Source organism: Trachurus japonicus, chromosome 20, assembly GCF_045865225.1.
Source record: "Trachurus japonicus isolate A0001 chromosome 20, Traja_1.0".
In the NCBI taxonomy this organism is placed as follows: Eukaryota; Metazoa; Chordata; class Actinopteri; order Carangiformes; family Carangidae; genus Trachurus; species Trachurus japonicus.
The window spans coordinates 24,871,163-24,888,378 of NC_140926.1; the positions used below are offsets into that span (position 1 = coordinate 24,871,163).

Genomic DNA, 17,216 nt, shown 5'->3' on the forward strand with positions numbered 1-17,216 from the left:
TAAAGCTCTGCCCCTTTAATTAGTGCATACAAAATAATTTAACTTTAGCCTACTACTTTTACAACCACATTATTTACCAGCAACATAAAGTGAAACAGAGGCAGAGGTGTCCTGCCACAGTCAGTCAACCTCCTGCTCCTCCTGTTGCTACTGCAGGTCGCGCTGGAGCTAATAAATGCTAAACGCGCTAATCGCTAATTGGCCGCGATCGCGATCATCACACACACACGCGGTCCCATACAGCACCTATACAACGCTGCTGGAGCATCTTCTAGCTCCGACTCTTTCACTCGCCATGCTCAAAAAGTCGCGTTAGTTAGTTAGTCTGTATGAAAAGTGAAGCTTCAGGTGTGTATTGCTGGACAGAAGAGGAGCGCTGCCACCACTTGTTGTCATCCAGATAAGTTGCATTGGCTTGGCTCGGCTCGGCTCGGTAACCCCCCCCCCCCCTCTCAAATTTTTTTTTATTGCGGATTTACACGAATCACACAAATGACCAATTTGGGATCCAAAACGGCGAATTTCGCCGAAAGGTGACAAGTTTGCACCCCTGAATATAATAATAATAATAAAAATCTCTCTCCCTCCCTCACTCACACACACCTGCTTCTTTACTGTCTTTCCTGTCTGCTCTCAAGGAGGGGTCTCTCTCTTACACACACACACACACACACACACACACACACACACACACACACACACACACACACACACACACACACACACACACACACACACACACACACACACACACACACACACACACACACACACACACACACACACACACACACACACACACACACACACACACACACACACACACACACACACACACACACACAGTAACTGCTCTGAAGCAGTGCGCTTCTTGTCTGTTCCTCTGAGCTCCTAGATGACCATGGATCAACAATGGGCTCCTACATTTAACTCAACGGGCCGGTACCGAGAATGAAGTCGGGCCGCGCCGGTCAGCGGTCCCGTTAAAAACAATCAACACCGCCGATGATTTCATTTAGGAAAAAAAAAAAAAAAACACGCCTCGGACAGGACGTGAAATGTGGACATGTCTGGGCAAACAGGACGTTTGGTCACCGTAAACGTATGGACATGCCTGATAAAGTTAACGTCAGCTAGCTGCGGATAATGGTTAATAATAATAAGACTACAACATTGTAGCGACCAGCCCTGTGCACACGTAGCGGTGAGGGGGAGAGGGAGTGTACCTGCCTGCTGCTGTGCGTGTGTGAAGGGAGAGGGAGGGAGAGAGAGAGAGGCGGCGGCGGCGTATTTTTGACTGACAACCCATGCAGACGCAGTGCAAGTCCATCTATTTATTTTTTTACTTTACTAAGCTATTTAAAATAAAATAAAAACTATAGTCTAGTACGAAGAGGGGGGTATCATGCACCCCCCGGAAATATACTTCTAACCAGTGTTTCTAGATTGGAAAAAATGTGTAGAAAATGATGAGCTATGTTAAAAAGTTGTCAGAATGTCCCATGTATCATTTTTATGCAAATTAGTGCCGCCATTATCGAAAAAACCTAATTTCACTATATCTCAGCCAATATTGCAGATATCTGAACAAATAAGGTGTCTAGACCCATGTTTTGGGTGTCAGAGATCACAATAAAACTATTCATAAAGTGATCACATGTTGGTGGCATGCTAGTAAGCAAACCTAACCCTTTTACCAATTACAAGACGCCAATATTGGAGATACCAAATAAGGTGTCTAGACAGAGGTTGTTGTGTGTTTAACCAAGGTTTATTTGGATCAAACATCATAATAGAACTCTTGTTGATGTGACCACTCTTCTCTTTCCCATGCCAGATAAACAGTCAAGTAAATGGTTCTTCACTATGCATCACTCATCATCGTTTTCACTGAAATCTTCAAAGTTAAACTCATCCTCTCCTTCCTCTTTCTCCTCCTCTTCCTGTTCATGCTCTCCAGTGTCATGGGGATCAACCAGTGAAGTTGGTAGGATAGGACCACAGGACCACACCGGTTTCAACACTCCTTCATCAGTCTTCATCCATCCCTGCCCCTCATCATAGGGTTTTGGTTTTTCCAGAATAGGTTCATCAGCTGGCTAGTACAAGGCGACGCGGTAGTTCACACGTCAGGCATGTGGCTTCAGAGCAGAGTGGCACGGAGGAAGGTGAGCCAGGTCAACCTTAGACTTGCAAGTGAGTTTCCTGTCCTCCCCCACCATGTTGCGTAGCAACTTGGCACGGACAACATCCACTGAAGACTCACAACTCTGTCCAGACATCAGACTGGTGAATTGCTCCAACTGCCTCAGCACCTCAGGCTTGACACTCTAGCAGTCACTGAGTTGACTGAATACGTGAAACCTGTGATTCTTCTTCAAGGGCCCCACCATCCTTCTCCCTTTGATGGCACTGGTACAGTCTTCTCTACTGAACACATAGAACCCAAGAAGAGTGGTGCGGTAGTCTTCTCCCAGGGATTCTGCAATACTACTACTGCCTGGCTTCTGGTGCACCTGTCCCCACTGATGTTGAGATGGATGTGTTACAGTACGAGCAGAAGCTGTGGGCAAGGCTGCTACAGCTGACTTCATCAGACCCCTACAGTGTGAAGATCCAGGAAGCTTCTCAACATCTCTGAGCTTGCAGAATCCCTGGGAGAAGACTACCGCACCACTCTTCTTGGGTTCTATGTGTTCATATCAGTGGAGAAGACTGTACCAGTGCCATGTATATATTTTTGGCTTTTTCATGCCTTTATTTGACAGTACAGTTGAGAGAGACAGGAAATAGGGAGGCAGAGAGGGGGGAATGACATGCAGGAAAGGGCCGTCAGATGTGGGATTCAAACCAGGGCCGCCTGCACGAGGACTATAGCCTCAATATATGGGGCGCCTGCTTAACCCACTGCGCCACTCGACGCCCCGGAAGGTGGGGCCCTTGAAGAAGAATCCCCGATTTCACGTATTCAGTCAACTCAGTGACTGCTAGAGTGTCAAGCCTGAGGTGCTGAGGCAGTTGGAGCAATTCACCTGTCTGATGTCTGGACAGAGTTGTGAGTCTTCAGTGGATGTTGTCCGTGCCAAGTTGCTACGCAACATGGTGGGGGAGGACAGGAAACTCACTTGCAAGTCTAAGGTTGACCTGGCTCACCTTCCTCCGTGCCACTCTGCTCTGAAGCCACATGCCTGACGTGTGAACTACCGCGTCGCCTTGTACTAGCCAGCTGATGAACCTATTCTGGAAAAACCAAAACCCTATGATGAGGGGCAGGGATGGATGAAGACTGATGAAGGAGTGTTGAAACCGGTGTGGTCCTGTGGTCCTATCCTACCAACTTCACTGGTTGATCCCCATGACACTGGAGAGCATGAACAGGAAGAGGAGGAGTAAGAGGAAGGAGATGATGAGTTTAACTTTGAAGATTTCAGTGAAAACGATGATGAGTGATGCATAGTGAAGAACCATTTACTTGACTGTTTATCTGGCATGGGAAAGAGAAGAGTGGTCACATCAACAAGAGTTCTATTATGATGTTTGATCCAAATAAACCTTGGTTAAACACACAACAACCTCTGTCTAGACACCTTATTTGGTATCTCCAATATTGGCGTCTTGTAATTGGTAAAAGGGTTAGGTTTGCTTACTAGCATGCCACCAACATGTGATCACTTTATGAATAGTTTTATTGTGATCTCTGACCCCCAAAACATGGGTCTAGACACCTTATTTGTTCAGATATCTGCAATATTGGCTGAGATATAGTGAAATTAGGTTTTTTCGATAATGGCGGCACTAATTTGCATAAAAATGATACACGGGACATTCTGACAACTTTTTAACATAGCTCATCATTTTCTACACATTTTTTCCAATCTAGAAACACTGGTTAGAAGTATATTTCCGGGGGGTGCATGATACCCCCCTCTTCGTACTAGACTACTAGGCTACCTTTTTTTTCCCCACTCGTCCTCCCGCAAGTAGTAGCACCGGAGCGACCACATTAAATTTTAACTCGCACCTTAAGAAATTAAGTCGCATATGCGACCTAATAGGTCGCACGCTGGAGCCCTGCTCTAGGCACACGCACACTCACACCTAAGGGTGATTTAGAGTGGCCAGTCATCCTAATGAGTATGTCTGTGGACTGTGGGAGCCAGAGAACCCACGCAGGTACATGGAGAACATGCTAACTCCACACAGAAGGACCACAGTGGTCATTAGACCACGTCACTAAAATAATGCACCTCGGTGAACACAACAACACATCAAACTTTTCTATCACATCCTGTAGGGCTGTAGCCGATATCCAAGTACTCGAGTACCATTTCACCTACTCGGATACATCTGTATCACCAGGGAAAATAAACTCAGTGAAGACAACCTCAGTCTCACGAGTTTCAGCTTCATGACAGAAGAACGTTACTTTCCTTAAAAGGAGTGGTTCCATTTTTTACAACCTAGACCTTATTTGTGGCATAAAACACGTTGGTTTACTCACCTATATAACTTTGGTGTCATTAGGAGTCCTTATTTAGATCCATTCGAGAGCCGTCTATATCCATATAGTGGGAGTGATCAGGGCACCGTAATGCAGCCTCTAAATAACACATTATCTGCTGCAAAACTGGTTCATTCACCAATATGTTATGATTCACTAGATCTATTCCACAACAACAACACCAGTTACCATGTATTCGTGGACATGCAGCGGTTTGTTGTTCTCTGGCCAGCTGTTCCTCTCTCTGCCTCCTCATCCGTAGACTTTGGCTCAGAACGGTGAGGACGTCCGTCATATTCAAAGTCGTCGTCCACAACCTCAAAATCTGACAAATATTCAGCCATGTTGCACAAAACTAGCAGCAGCAAATTCCAGGTTAACAAGCCGACCGTCGCAAAAAAAACCAAAAAGCCGACCGTTGCAGAGTGAAGGAAACTTTTTTTTAAATGCTTTTTTAACAATTATATACAGAATAGTGTTTAGCCAGGGGTATTATAGTTATAAAAATGATATACACATGGAGGCAGAGTGAATGTGACATCATCCAGTTGAGAGGTCAGTAGGTCAATCTACAGACCCCGGATGCAGTAACAGGAAACTCCAGACTCAAAGAGGAACAGCACTAGAGAATCATAACAACATATAGGTGAAATGAACCAGTTTTGAAGCAGATAACGCCTTATTTAGAGGCTGCATTTCGGTGTCACCATGACACCAAAGTCATATGAGTAAACGGTCGTATTTTAGGCCAGAAATATCATCTAGGTTGTAAAAAAAAAACTGCACTTCTCCTTAAACAGTCCTGGGGCGCATCAGGTGCACTGTGTGTAGGGATGGGTACCGAAATTCGGTACTTTTTTGGTACCGACCGAATTCCCACCAAAGTACCGAGTATCGATTCACATAAAGTCAATCGGTACCACATTTCGGTACTTGAACGCACCTTCGCCGTGCGTCAGCAAGAGTGCAGTCTGCATGAGCACTGCACACTCGCGCCCGCCCCCCTTCTCTCTCTCTCTCTCTCTCTCTCTCTCTCTCTCTGAAATGAGACGCGGAGAAGCGGTAGCGCCAGCCCGTCGTTTTAAATCACTACCTGAAAAACAGCCGCCCGTCATTTAACGTGAAGAACAGACTGTTGTGACAATCCGGACCGAAGCGGTCCGGTCCCGAGTGCCGCTTCTCATCACAGCGGCGCCATTCAAGTCCTCGTCACGTAATGAGAGCAGATCTAAACGAGGATGAAGTCTCCCACTCTCCTCTCGTCAAAACGTGAAGTCCACATGTTGCAGAGTTTGCACTGCAGTTTCAGTTGTTTTTTTTATTTGACAAAGTTTAACACAGCTTTCTGTAGGAATCTTTCCATGTTTCTCCTTTTCCCACAGTAAAAACGGACATTTTTCAGACAAGACGACAGTCTCATAAAGTTTTGTTTTTTTTTTTCCATTGAATGACTATTCCATTATATGAAAATCATTGCCATCCCTAAAACATAAAAATTTACTCTTAAAGGCTGAGGAGTTGTGATGTTGTTAAGAGGTAAATATTAAAATTTTAGAAATTTTTATTTTTTTAAATTTTTATTACCACACACAAAAAGTACCGAAAACAGGTACCGATTGGTACCAATATCGGTTCCCAGGTACCGAGTATCGATACCGTATCGATTCAAATGCGAAAGGTACCCATCCCTAACTGTGTGATACCTGCAGGTTCCGAACACGCATTAAAAGCGTATATACCTCAACAAACAAACCAGACTCAGGCTGGTGCCAGAGACCAGGCTTCTGGTCCACATGACCCAGACAGTCGACACATCAGTATCACTTACTTCTTTCTTGATGTGGGAGGTGGTGGAGGAGGAGGAGGCGGCGGGGGCGGGGCAGGAAGCACAGATCGGCTGCTGCTCCCATCTTTCCGAGGCCGCCCGCGAGGTCGCCTCTCAGGGGCGGGGCTTGTCGCAGCAGCTTTGGCCAGCTGAGCGCTGCGTCCAGCCCGAGTGATGGGAGCGGGCGGTCCTCTGTCCCGAGGCTCCTGAGACTGGGCCTCAGATGGCATTCTGGGTAAAAAGGAAAATAGAATAAAAATGGAGGAAGAAAGTCAGATCTTCAAATCTTAGATTAAAGGGATAGTTCAACATTTTTGGCAAATTTGGCCTATTGCCATAGTCCTCTATAGTCACAACTTGTCCACGAGAGCATTTTGGAATTGTTGGGTTGTGTATTTGATGGGTTTTGAGGGAAAGGCAAAAGTACCATTCACCTCTGTTGCATTAGCTGAGCAGCTCGCGTCTCTGCCCCACCGATCTAAAAACAGCTTGCACCAACAATTAAAGCTAATGAACCTACTATGGGGATTTTGGCAATGAGTGAATTTGCCAAAATGTTGAACTTTCCCTTTAAATCCGGCTTCACCACATACACTTTATGACCTCAACCTTGGCAACCTTTTCGATTTCAGCTTCAGCTGATCAAGCGATCATTGAGCCACACTGCAACAAGTTTCATCTCACCTATACAAACCAATGGAACCTGCTCGCAGCACTGAGGAAATCAGGAAAACAGATTTACTATTTGTTGTTACTGCAACAGGAAAGTTTTCTTGCATACTGACTAGGGGTGTAACGGTATATGTATTCGTCCCGTGCCGTCACGGTACGGGGGTCACGGTTCGGTGCACACAGTCACATGACGAATACGTCTGAATGAATATTAAAAAAAAAAAAAAAAAAGTCGAGTCCTCACTCTAATCCAGGTGGCGGTAATGAGCCTCAAAGCTGCCACAACCGTCATAACAGAAGAAGAAGAGAAGTGATGAGAGAGTGAAGTTAGAGGAGGAGAGCTGTCTGCTTCATTCATGTCAGAGCGATAGATATAACAGTGGCTTCTCAATCAAACACGATGGCGGCGGCGACAGCTCGCCATCGACAAAGTCCGTCGGCGCTGTTTCACGGATGCGCGCTGCGTCGCTAGAAACGCATCAAACACGTTAGCGCATGTTCACCCCCCCTCCCACCCACATGTCAATCACTGGTGAAGGAAAAAGACAAGTTGTGTGCAACAACTTCTCCCGCTGCTTTTAAGCCTCTTGACATGAACACAGACAGGACCAGAAACATCACCAAAGCAACTGACATCTAGTCTAAATTAACTGTGTAAACCAACATTGATGTTAGTTTCTTGTTTGTTTGTTTTTTAAAATAATAGTTGTCAGTTGTCAAGTGCAAGTTTTTTTCCTCTAGAATTAATGAATGGCATGATAACATTCCTAATGCACTTGTTTAATTTTATATTCTTTTTTTTTTTTCTTTCAAAACACAAGACAGATTTCAGTTTTACATTCAATAGTGTCTGTTGTACGGAAACCATACCAAATCGTGACCCCTGAACCGAAGTACGTACCGAACCGTGACTTTTGTGTACCGTTACACCCCTAATACTGACTGACTCTGTATCTGATTGAGACATTCATCCGTGCTGGATTTTCACTGTTCACTACACTGAAGTTCATCTGTACCTGGGGGGCAGAGCTCCTGCTGCACCATGTAGGTGGATAAATGTAACACTTTCCCACTGACTAGCTGTAGTTCAGCTTTTGTTGTTGTTGTTGTGCCAGGTGTGTGTTTTGGTTCATGCACCCCGTGTTTACTGTGGACTACATAAAGTTCAATACACCACTCAGCTCAGATCAACACTGCCAACACCACCCCGGCACTAAACACACAGAGGCTGGTTCAGTCTGGACCGGCTGAGGTTCTGCAGCTTCTCCCAGCTCTGCCTCACTTCAACAACTGTCATTCCTTCATTAACAGATGTGCAGCAGGAGCAGGTCATTCATTGTGGCTTGTCCCACAAGGAAAGGACAACTTCTTGAACAATAAGTATTAATTTCAGCATAACTGTTTAAGGGCAGCAGCATGAGGTTCTCTTTGGTGTTTCACTACTCTCACTCTATGCTGTGATCTCCCTCTCACATACCCCTTTCCCACTGGTCAAAAAACCCGTTTAAACCCGCTAACAATCAGCTTTTGGTGGCAGTGGGAAAGGCACACTGAGCCGCGTTGACCGACTCGGCAAGCGACGCGGGTTAAAATCGCCTTTAATCGCCTCGGCTCCGATCAGCTTGCAGTGGGAACGCCAGACCCGGGTCAACCCGCTAATTTACGTCAGGGTTTCCCGCAGCGCTTTCCTGTTAAGGCGGCCGCCTTAACAACAAAGAGCTGCCGCCTAAACTAACATCTTAAAAAAAAAAAATGTAGCGATATTCGCCGCCCCCCCCCCCCCCCCCCCCGTCGGACGATGGCCGCATCCTCTCACACACATACACACCACAGAGAAGCGCGCACGCATAACAGCAGCGCGTGTTGAAAGCGAAACTTTAATACGGCACGGCGCGTCCCTCCCCGTCGATCGATCGATCCGCCCCCCCCCCCCCCCCCCCCCCAACAGATCTCCGCTACCCCCCCCCCCCCCCCCCGTCAACAGATCTCCGCTACACACCCCCCCCCCCCCCCCCCCCCCCGTCAACAGATCCCCGCGCTACCCCCCCCCCCCCGTCGACAGGTCAGACACCACCTTAACTAACAAATTTTCTGGGGGAAACACTGTACGTGATGACACTGAGCGTTACGTGACGCCACGTCTCGCGCCGGTCGCGTCTCTTATCACATACCAAAACAAAGCTCTGCTCTCATTCGAGATTGGGATCAAAAGATCAGAGAACACTGACCAAAAACGATTGAAAAAAAGAAAAGAAAAGAAGCGACAGTCTGTTTAACTGGCGTGTTGTGCCGCGGACGTCCGTCATCCGGCCGCAGCAGACTCTCTGTCCTCCGCGGTCCTGGTGCTCCAGGTCAGCCAGCCAGAGAGTCTGCCTCGGCGGACGGACACTCCGTGGCGGGCGGCTGTGGCATGACTGTGTGTGTTTCTTGCACCGCGGATGAGAGCGGGGCGACTGGTTTATGCTCTGTCTGATCCCCCCGCGGGGGGGCAGACTCAGCTCATTTTGGTCAATGGGAAAGGGGCCAAATGCCGATTGTTAGCGGGTCGACCCGCGTTTAAAAAAACCCGCGTCGACCCGCTAATTTTAGTGGGGAAAACGGCTACAGAGACACTTTCCCTCACCCATCCACAAGACTGTGTGTGTGAGATAGGGATGTCACGATTACTTGTTTTTTTTCACAATTAATTGTGGTATTAAATGCCACAATTAATTTATCGCAAAGATTCCTAAATACCGTCACTTTCCAAAAAGGGAACCATCTCGACAGATGTGCGGCAAAGTAAAGGTAAATGCACAGATACTGGTCCATTTACCTAATGTAATATTGAATCGGTAGGAATTTAAAAGTTTGCGTGTCATTTGCAATTAAAAAAAAAAAAAAAAGGTTAAAATAAACTTAAACAATTGGAATAGATGACAATTAATGACTTGAATAATTCAAACACTAATTGGTCCTTTATTCATAGATACTTACAATATTTTGTGTAAATAATTAGCATTGTAATTATTTAGACTATATTTGATTTTACACATTCATAGTGCTGTGAAATTAATTAATGCATAATAATCGTGATAATCGTAATACTGTGATTATTTCTCTGACAATAATCGTACCAAGAAAATCTATGATTAGTGTGAGACGTAGGTGAGGTGTGTGTTTGTATCTGGAGAAGGGAAAGAGCTGAGAGTAAGAAGTAGCAAAGCAATTTGTCCATGTATAAACTCCATCTTATCACAGAGGTGGACAGATTGGTTGAGTAAGGAAACAGCATCAGAGACACTGCCTGCCCTCCATGTGCAAAGTTCTCTCCTCAGGATTGGGAACAGCAACACTGCATCATTCATGGATAAATCAGGTCCTGATTTGAAAGAGGGATGAAGCCTGTATGTGGAAGGTCTACCTCCGAGATGTGTTATAGAAGAGAAACACATATGTCAGCACCACTGACTTACATAATCAGACCAGACATGTCCTGTGATTTTCAGCCTCCTTTCATATTTAATAGAGGGGGGGAAATATCTGAAAGTACAACTGTCAAGCCATGGAAAACCCTGTAACACTGAGTTTGCTAACTGAGCATTATACCTCAGCATGTGACAAATAAAACTTGCTGTGTAGTTGCAGCATCATTTATATCTGAAGCATAAAATATAGCATATGATATTTGGGCTCCAGAAGGAATAGGGCAAGGAGACAGAGAGAGGGAGCCACCAAAACTCCTGACACAGATTCAGCTCCAAAAGATGACCACTCAGAGAGGAGAAGGGGAACTAGACAAGAACAGCAATTTATAAAGTTCAGAGAATACTGTTGTAAGGAGAGGAGAGAGAGAAAAAAATGTAATTTCAGGTAATAGGACATATGAACTGTAGTCCCCCCAACAAAGAAAAATCTCCCCCATGTGAAGCCCTTAGGGGGGAATCCCCCCTGCTTTTGGAAAATGAATTTCAGGCCCTGTATATTAATCAGAAATGAATAAAATGAACTTTCATGTCACAAGAATAAACTGGGAATCTAGTTTCTTAATTTTCAACTAGCAACAGCAGAACCAGCAACATAAGATCTCATCCAACTCGGTTTTCAGTACCCATCATGTACGTATAAAGTGCATCCAAGTCAAAATATCATATTTATAAACCATCCCTATTATAGAGGCTATAGCCTGATCAGCACACAGTGATGATCTGATGCTTCAGAGACATTCAGATTTCATCTGAGATCAGGTTTAACTCTTGCAGAAGCTGAAGTGGGTGTTCTTCATTCACTACACTCATTTTACAGATGTAATTACCCAATAGCCAATTAATGGAGACAATAGCCTTCAAGTGAGTCCATGATATTACTTGTGAGCCGTTCACATCAGAACAGGGAGTGGATGAGACTCAGCTGGAGTTCAGAGTGCACAGACTCCATTAGACTGGAGCAGCAGGGTGACCTACTGACCTAGTGAACACGTCAATCATCCAGTCAGTCACAGCACACTCCCTCACCACTTAGTTCATTGGCTTTTCTTTGTCTTTTAGGTCTGTTTTTATTATCAAAACAATGTTCAAGCAGCTCTGAGCTCTGTGACGACACACACCAATCACACACTGATAGAATAGAAACCATCACCATCTATTGAGAACACCCTCTCAACAATCAATCACACAATGCAGTCTGACAATTAGGAATTGAGGCCTTTTTTTTCATCTATCAGAAAATCAAAATCTCACAATACGGGGGCTCAAACCAGCTCATGATTCACATGTTGCTTCAGAAACCAGACACAATTATTCAATTATCAAAATAGTTGCTAATTAATTTCAAATTGATTTGGCAGCACAATAGATATACTTATAATCACAACATGGCCACGTGCAGTATGCAAATTGCAAAAGCTGCAGTACTCCTGGAAGCTCCGTGCAGCACACACACACACACGTGCACAGACAACTCAGTGACAATGGTTTTGAGAACTTATCATTCAGAAGTGTAATTAGAGAGAGACGGCCTGGCTGTGGACACGTCCGCTGACTAACACACTGAGGAAACTACAGTTACACACAACCAGCTCGTGGGTCATCCATCACTGCGGCAGGTGTTCACTGTTTATACCAACACAGGTTGATGAGGAAAATGATTACCTGAGAGTACTGATTAGGATTTTAATTTAATCAGAAATGGGCAGAGCATCTTTTAAGTGAGTACATAGGAGAAAATGAAATATAAGCAGCAATGGAATTCTAGTATTCAGTCTTCTATGTTCCATAAAATATCAAAAAGTGGGTGGTGGGATGGATTACCCATCCCTAGATGTAGGAGTATGACATTTGCTGGGTCCACACAAAGTCAGGAGAAACCATGTCCTGTTTGGCTGTTATCCAACTTATCCCACATTCAGTTATCTTATATCTATAATTGATACTCTGTATAAATGGGTAATCCTTTGTGATCTCTATTATTGATGGAAATAATCCCAGTTATGATTTTTTCCATGCTGGAGCAGTCCTACTGTCAGATGCACAGGTAGCTTCACTGTGACCCTCTCAGTGTCTCATCAACCCTATATAGTACTGTAACATGCTAGTTTGGCCACTCCCACAACAACTGGCCAGTCAACATGGATTTCTTCTGAACTTCATTATAGTAAATACACATATTTCCACTGCTTGGAGCTGTGTTCACTCGTGTAGACTATGTATAACATCTCAGGGATGTGCTGTAGGAAGACAACAGGCGGTCGCCATTTTGTTAAGGTCAAAGGGCATTTGCGCCATCATTCTGCTACCGACAAGATCCTGAATTTACCTGAGTAAGCAGAAGAGGCAACATAAAAAAAGCCACAGAAAATCAGCATCCTTTTCATACATATTTTTGTTGCAACAGACACCATTGTTTTCATTTCAATTTTCATATTATTTTATTCCTACAGTGTTTCCTTGAGAATCTAAAAACATGACTGTGGTGGCAGGACAGGCGCCCCCCACCCCTAATGCACCCTACATGAGAGGGTCTGGAGGCTTCTGTCAGTAACTAGTTGAAACTATTGAGAGACAATGTTGGGTGTTTTGCTCACGCTATGTGAGTACAATCATTGGTAGTAGTATGTTAATTGATCCAATGTCTATAGCTTTTATCCGTAGGGCTGCTGGGGCTCAGTGAAGGGCGGGGTCCACCTCAACAGGTCCACAGTCCATCAAAGGGCCGACATAAAGACAAGCAACGGTCACATTCACACTGATGGGCAATGAAGAGTCACTTTGGGTGCAAACCCCACCCAGAAAAGCCCCCGGCCCAAGCCAGACAGTGCTAACCAATGCAGCACCATGCCGCCTTGTGATGGTATCGATAGCGTGTGCAATTCTACCAGTGCCGCATAATCTGCTGCTTAAAGAAAATAACAAGCCACTGTAGTGATAGTGTCATCATGATAATGATGGGAAGTTGTAGCCAAGTGTCAGCAGTGTGTCCTTAAATATCATCTAGGAGGCCTCGACACAATGTGTTCATCACTTTGACACAAACAGCTAGATTGTGAGCGATGCCACCAACATTTCACACAATATATGAGATCAACAGGCTGCAAGTTTCACTCACACAGTAAGTTGTCAATATGGCAGTAAATGTACAGTGTGGGCTTCAGACCAACTAGTCATGTTGTTCCAGGAACTGCTGAAAAACAGATGGGGTTAGCCCAGTGTTTCTCAACTTTGGGGTCGCACATGGGGTCGCCTGGAATTCAAATGTTGAAATAAAAATGTTAAAATTTGTTAAAATATTAAAATAAAAATATTCTTTGAACCATTTATTATTCTTTTTTAAATTATGATTAAAAACGCCACCCACAATCTTAAAACAACTGTATTCTATATTTTCACTTTCTTGAATATAAATCAACTTCAAATAAAAAGCAGCATACAAAAATAGTAGTTGAAGTATGACTGACGGCTACGATCACATGACTGCACGTGATCGGGGGTCGCCAGAAATTTGTGATGTCCAAATGGGGTCACGAGCTAAAAAAGGTTGGGAACCACTTAAATATTTATTTGTTTTATTCTTATTCATATTTTAGTTTGAGAAAAAGTATGTAATAACAGAAGCCGCTTTTGACTTTTAATTTTTAATAAATGGAGCAAGTAATTCCCATTTTGAACTTCTACAGATTCATTTGAAGTCATTTTGACTTCTGCTAATTGACAGAGACACTCAAGTAGATGTGTCATATTTGCTCCAGAATGACCTTCAGGGGCAAGTTTATATTCCTCCCATTAGACGTTCAAAAGGGAGGACAATGTCCAGACCAGCACTGGATGCCTGTGGGAACGGGGGTCTTTTTCTAGGGGGTGCTTCTCTCTAAAGTGTAAATCATCCAGTTTGTCCTCTGGTATTTTTTTCTTTTTTCTTTTGCTCTACCACTAGAACCACTCCCATCAAAGACAACCGTGTTTCTGAACTGCGAAGAGCTTAAACTGTCCTCCTCTACAACAATACACTGGCCAGAGGATGGTGATGTATTCAAAATGGAGAGAGCCCCTAGAAACATCAGACTCTAAGAACTGAGTGAGCACATCCGAACGTGCAATTTGCTTGCCATCATTAGTTACTGATTAATCTGCCCCTATATTTCAGCTGCTTGTTCTGTAAAACAATAGAAAACAGCAAAGAACGGATGAAGCATTGAAGCATTTTGGTGATCAACAGTCTAAACATATCAGGCTCGCTCAGGTTCCCAACAACATCAGCTTCAAGAGGCCATACTTCACATCTGAAAACAGAAATCAACAACTATTTGGTATCTTTGTTTTAAAAATGAACACAAAAATAGATTCAGCTCTAGTTTGTTTTAGTTGAAACAACCAGACTGCATCAGAGTAGCATCATTTCCCTGGCTCCAGCATCAGTTTGATGTCCCCCACACCGACCTGTTTTCACTAACCAGCATGGAAACACCAGTGACATCTTCTCAAACATCTTTTTGTATCATTATGATCTGACGGCAACATCATCACCAGCCACCAGTATGAACACAGCTCCACATTACCATCAACTACAGCAGCCACCAGTATGAACACAGCTCCACATTACCATCAACTACAGCAGGTAAAATTAACCCATTGATCAATATTTATATATTTAATAAGTTACGTTATTTCTAAAGCAACATTTTCTAATATTGGCCGGGTTGAGCTGTTTCATCGATGACGCTAAGAATGAACATACTCGTGTTTGGACACAATCAGAATACATCATCTTCAACTTTGAGGAATTACAGCAGCAGACACATTTCACACTCGAGCTGATCAATAATCAGCAGCCACTAGATACGATCACCATTAACACACGTGCAGTGCCCGGTGTGACCTGGGAGGTTACTAAGACACGCAGGTAGAGGAGCCGATAAAGTTCATGAAGCAATGGACCACAACTACGATTAAAAAATATATGATAAAGAGTTGATGTTCAGCTGTCAGCATGCTAATTAACTCATCTGTCACGGTATCATACTAACGATTAACCTTCACCAGCATAGTTCAAGTGGAGCCCGAGTACACCAGTGAACACATTCATTAGATATATTATGAATAACTGTACTTATTACGAGCATGACGCCGAGCTGCAAACATAGCAGTTAGCTATTAGCAGTTAGCTTCCCCGGACCGCCCAATTGACTGATCACCTCTCTGTTAGCATTAGCATTAGCTGACAGGCTAGCTGTTAGCGCGCACCAGAAATGAGTGCATCCCGGCTCCACTGCGCGCTCATTCACCCTCCACTTCAAACCCTACAGACCGGCATCAAGTTAACGCAGGAACCCGATAAAAAATTGAGGAGCAAACTTGCAGGGGTGTAGAGAGAAGACAGGAAAGGCGTTCTTACTGATTTGATGCAATTCTCTTTTTCCTCTCCAGCTTTCCAGGCAACTTAAACCGATCTGTTTATGCCCAACAACGAACGTCTCCGAAAGATAACATGTGTTTCACAAATCTGGCATGATAAGATTGTCCGACGAAACATTCCCGTTGATCGTGGAAGGAAAAAAAGACGATTTTCGGCAAAAAATTTGCGAAAAATTAAAGTTGTAGCGGTCGCTCCGTCATGGAGGCCATGTTTGGGAGCGACCGAAGCACCGCCTGTCAGCGCCAGCAGGAGAAATAGGTCCGAGAAAATATTTACTATCGTACCGGAGCAGAAAAGGTTGACCGGCCTGAGTTTATCTTTTACACACAGATAAAGGCGACGTTCGGTCACACTGGGGGTTCATGGTGTGCAGCTTTATACACGTTTACATCCCACTCGGTTCATTTGTTTGTGTTGTGTAAAAAGTGCGTCTGACCCCGCGGAAGTATCTATTGGAGGGCTGTTCTGGTGAAGCGGTCTCTGTCATCAGACCTGAAGTCACGGACTGGATCCGCGAGGATCTGGACTGCTATTACACGTGTGTCAAGCAGGAACCAAATAATTAGCACATTATATTATTTTACAAGTAATTATGAACACATTTAGGCATCATTTTATTATGTTTTACAATAATTATATTGTTTTTTTACACATTTGTTATATTTTGAAATAATCTGAACAAAGTTTTAAGCATCGGTAGAATCTCCTTCATAAATGAAAAACCTCTAAAGCAGTGGTTCTCAAAATGAGGCCAAGGGACCCCCAGGAGTCTTTGAGAGGGTTCAAGGGGGTCCCCAACTATTTCTCAAAATTGAAAGGGATAGTTCAGCCAAAATTCAAATTTCACTCATTATCTACTCACCCTCATGTCGACTAAGGGCTGGGAGAATTTTCAGAGTCCTCCATGCCTTCTCGGAGTTACGGGGGTGGTACGCGCAGCAGTATTTGTCCATATAATGGTTGTGAATGGTGCTCACTTTTCTTCGTCCAAAAAGACACACCAAAAAACATCCAAATACCTCCATACTGCTCATCTGTAATGTCCCTCTTGTATTGAAGCCCCGACATGAGAAATTGTTCCGCCGGTCAGTGCAAATCACGCAAGCTACAAACAAGCTTAAAATATATACTTATTAAATTTTTTCAGAACAATTTCTCATGTCGGGGCTTCAATACAAGAGGGACATTACAGACGAGCAGTATGGAGGTATTTGGATGTTTTTTGGTGTGTCTTTTTGGACGAAGAAAAGTGAGCACCATTCACAACCATTATATGGACAAATACTGCTGCGCGGACCCCCCCCGTAACTCCAAGAAGGCACGGAGGACTCT

At 44.2% G+C, this 17,216-nt stretch overlaps 1 protein-coding gene across 1 annotated transcript in view; it reads right to left on the reverse strand.

The window, feature by feature from the left end:
* The window catches only part of LOC146966985 (histone-lysine N-methyltransferase 2C-like), a 93,970-nt gene extending 77,644 nt beyond the window's left edge, over nt 1-16,326 (reverse strand). The window contains exons 1-2 of the mRNA XM_085763577.1: nt 15,864-16,326; nt 6,330-6,557 (exon numbers count right to left, since the gene is read on the reverse strand). Coding sequence (XP_085619703.1) covers nt 6,330-6,556 — 227 coding nt within the window. The 5' untranslated portion in view covers nt 6,557; nt 15,864-16,326. The remainder of the gene's footprint in view (nt 1-6,329; nt 6,558-15,863) is intronic.
* Nucleotides 16,327-17,216: the final 890 nt, after the last annotated feature.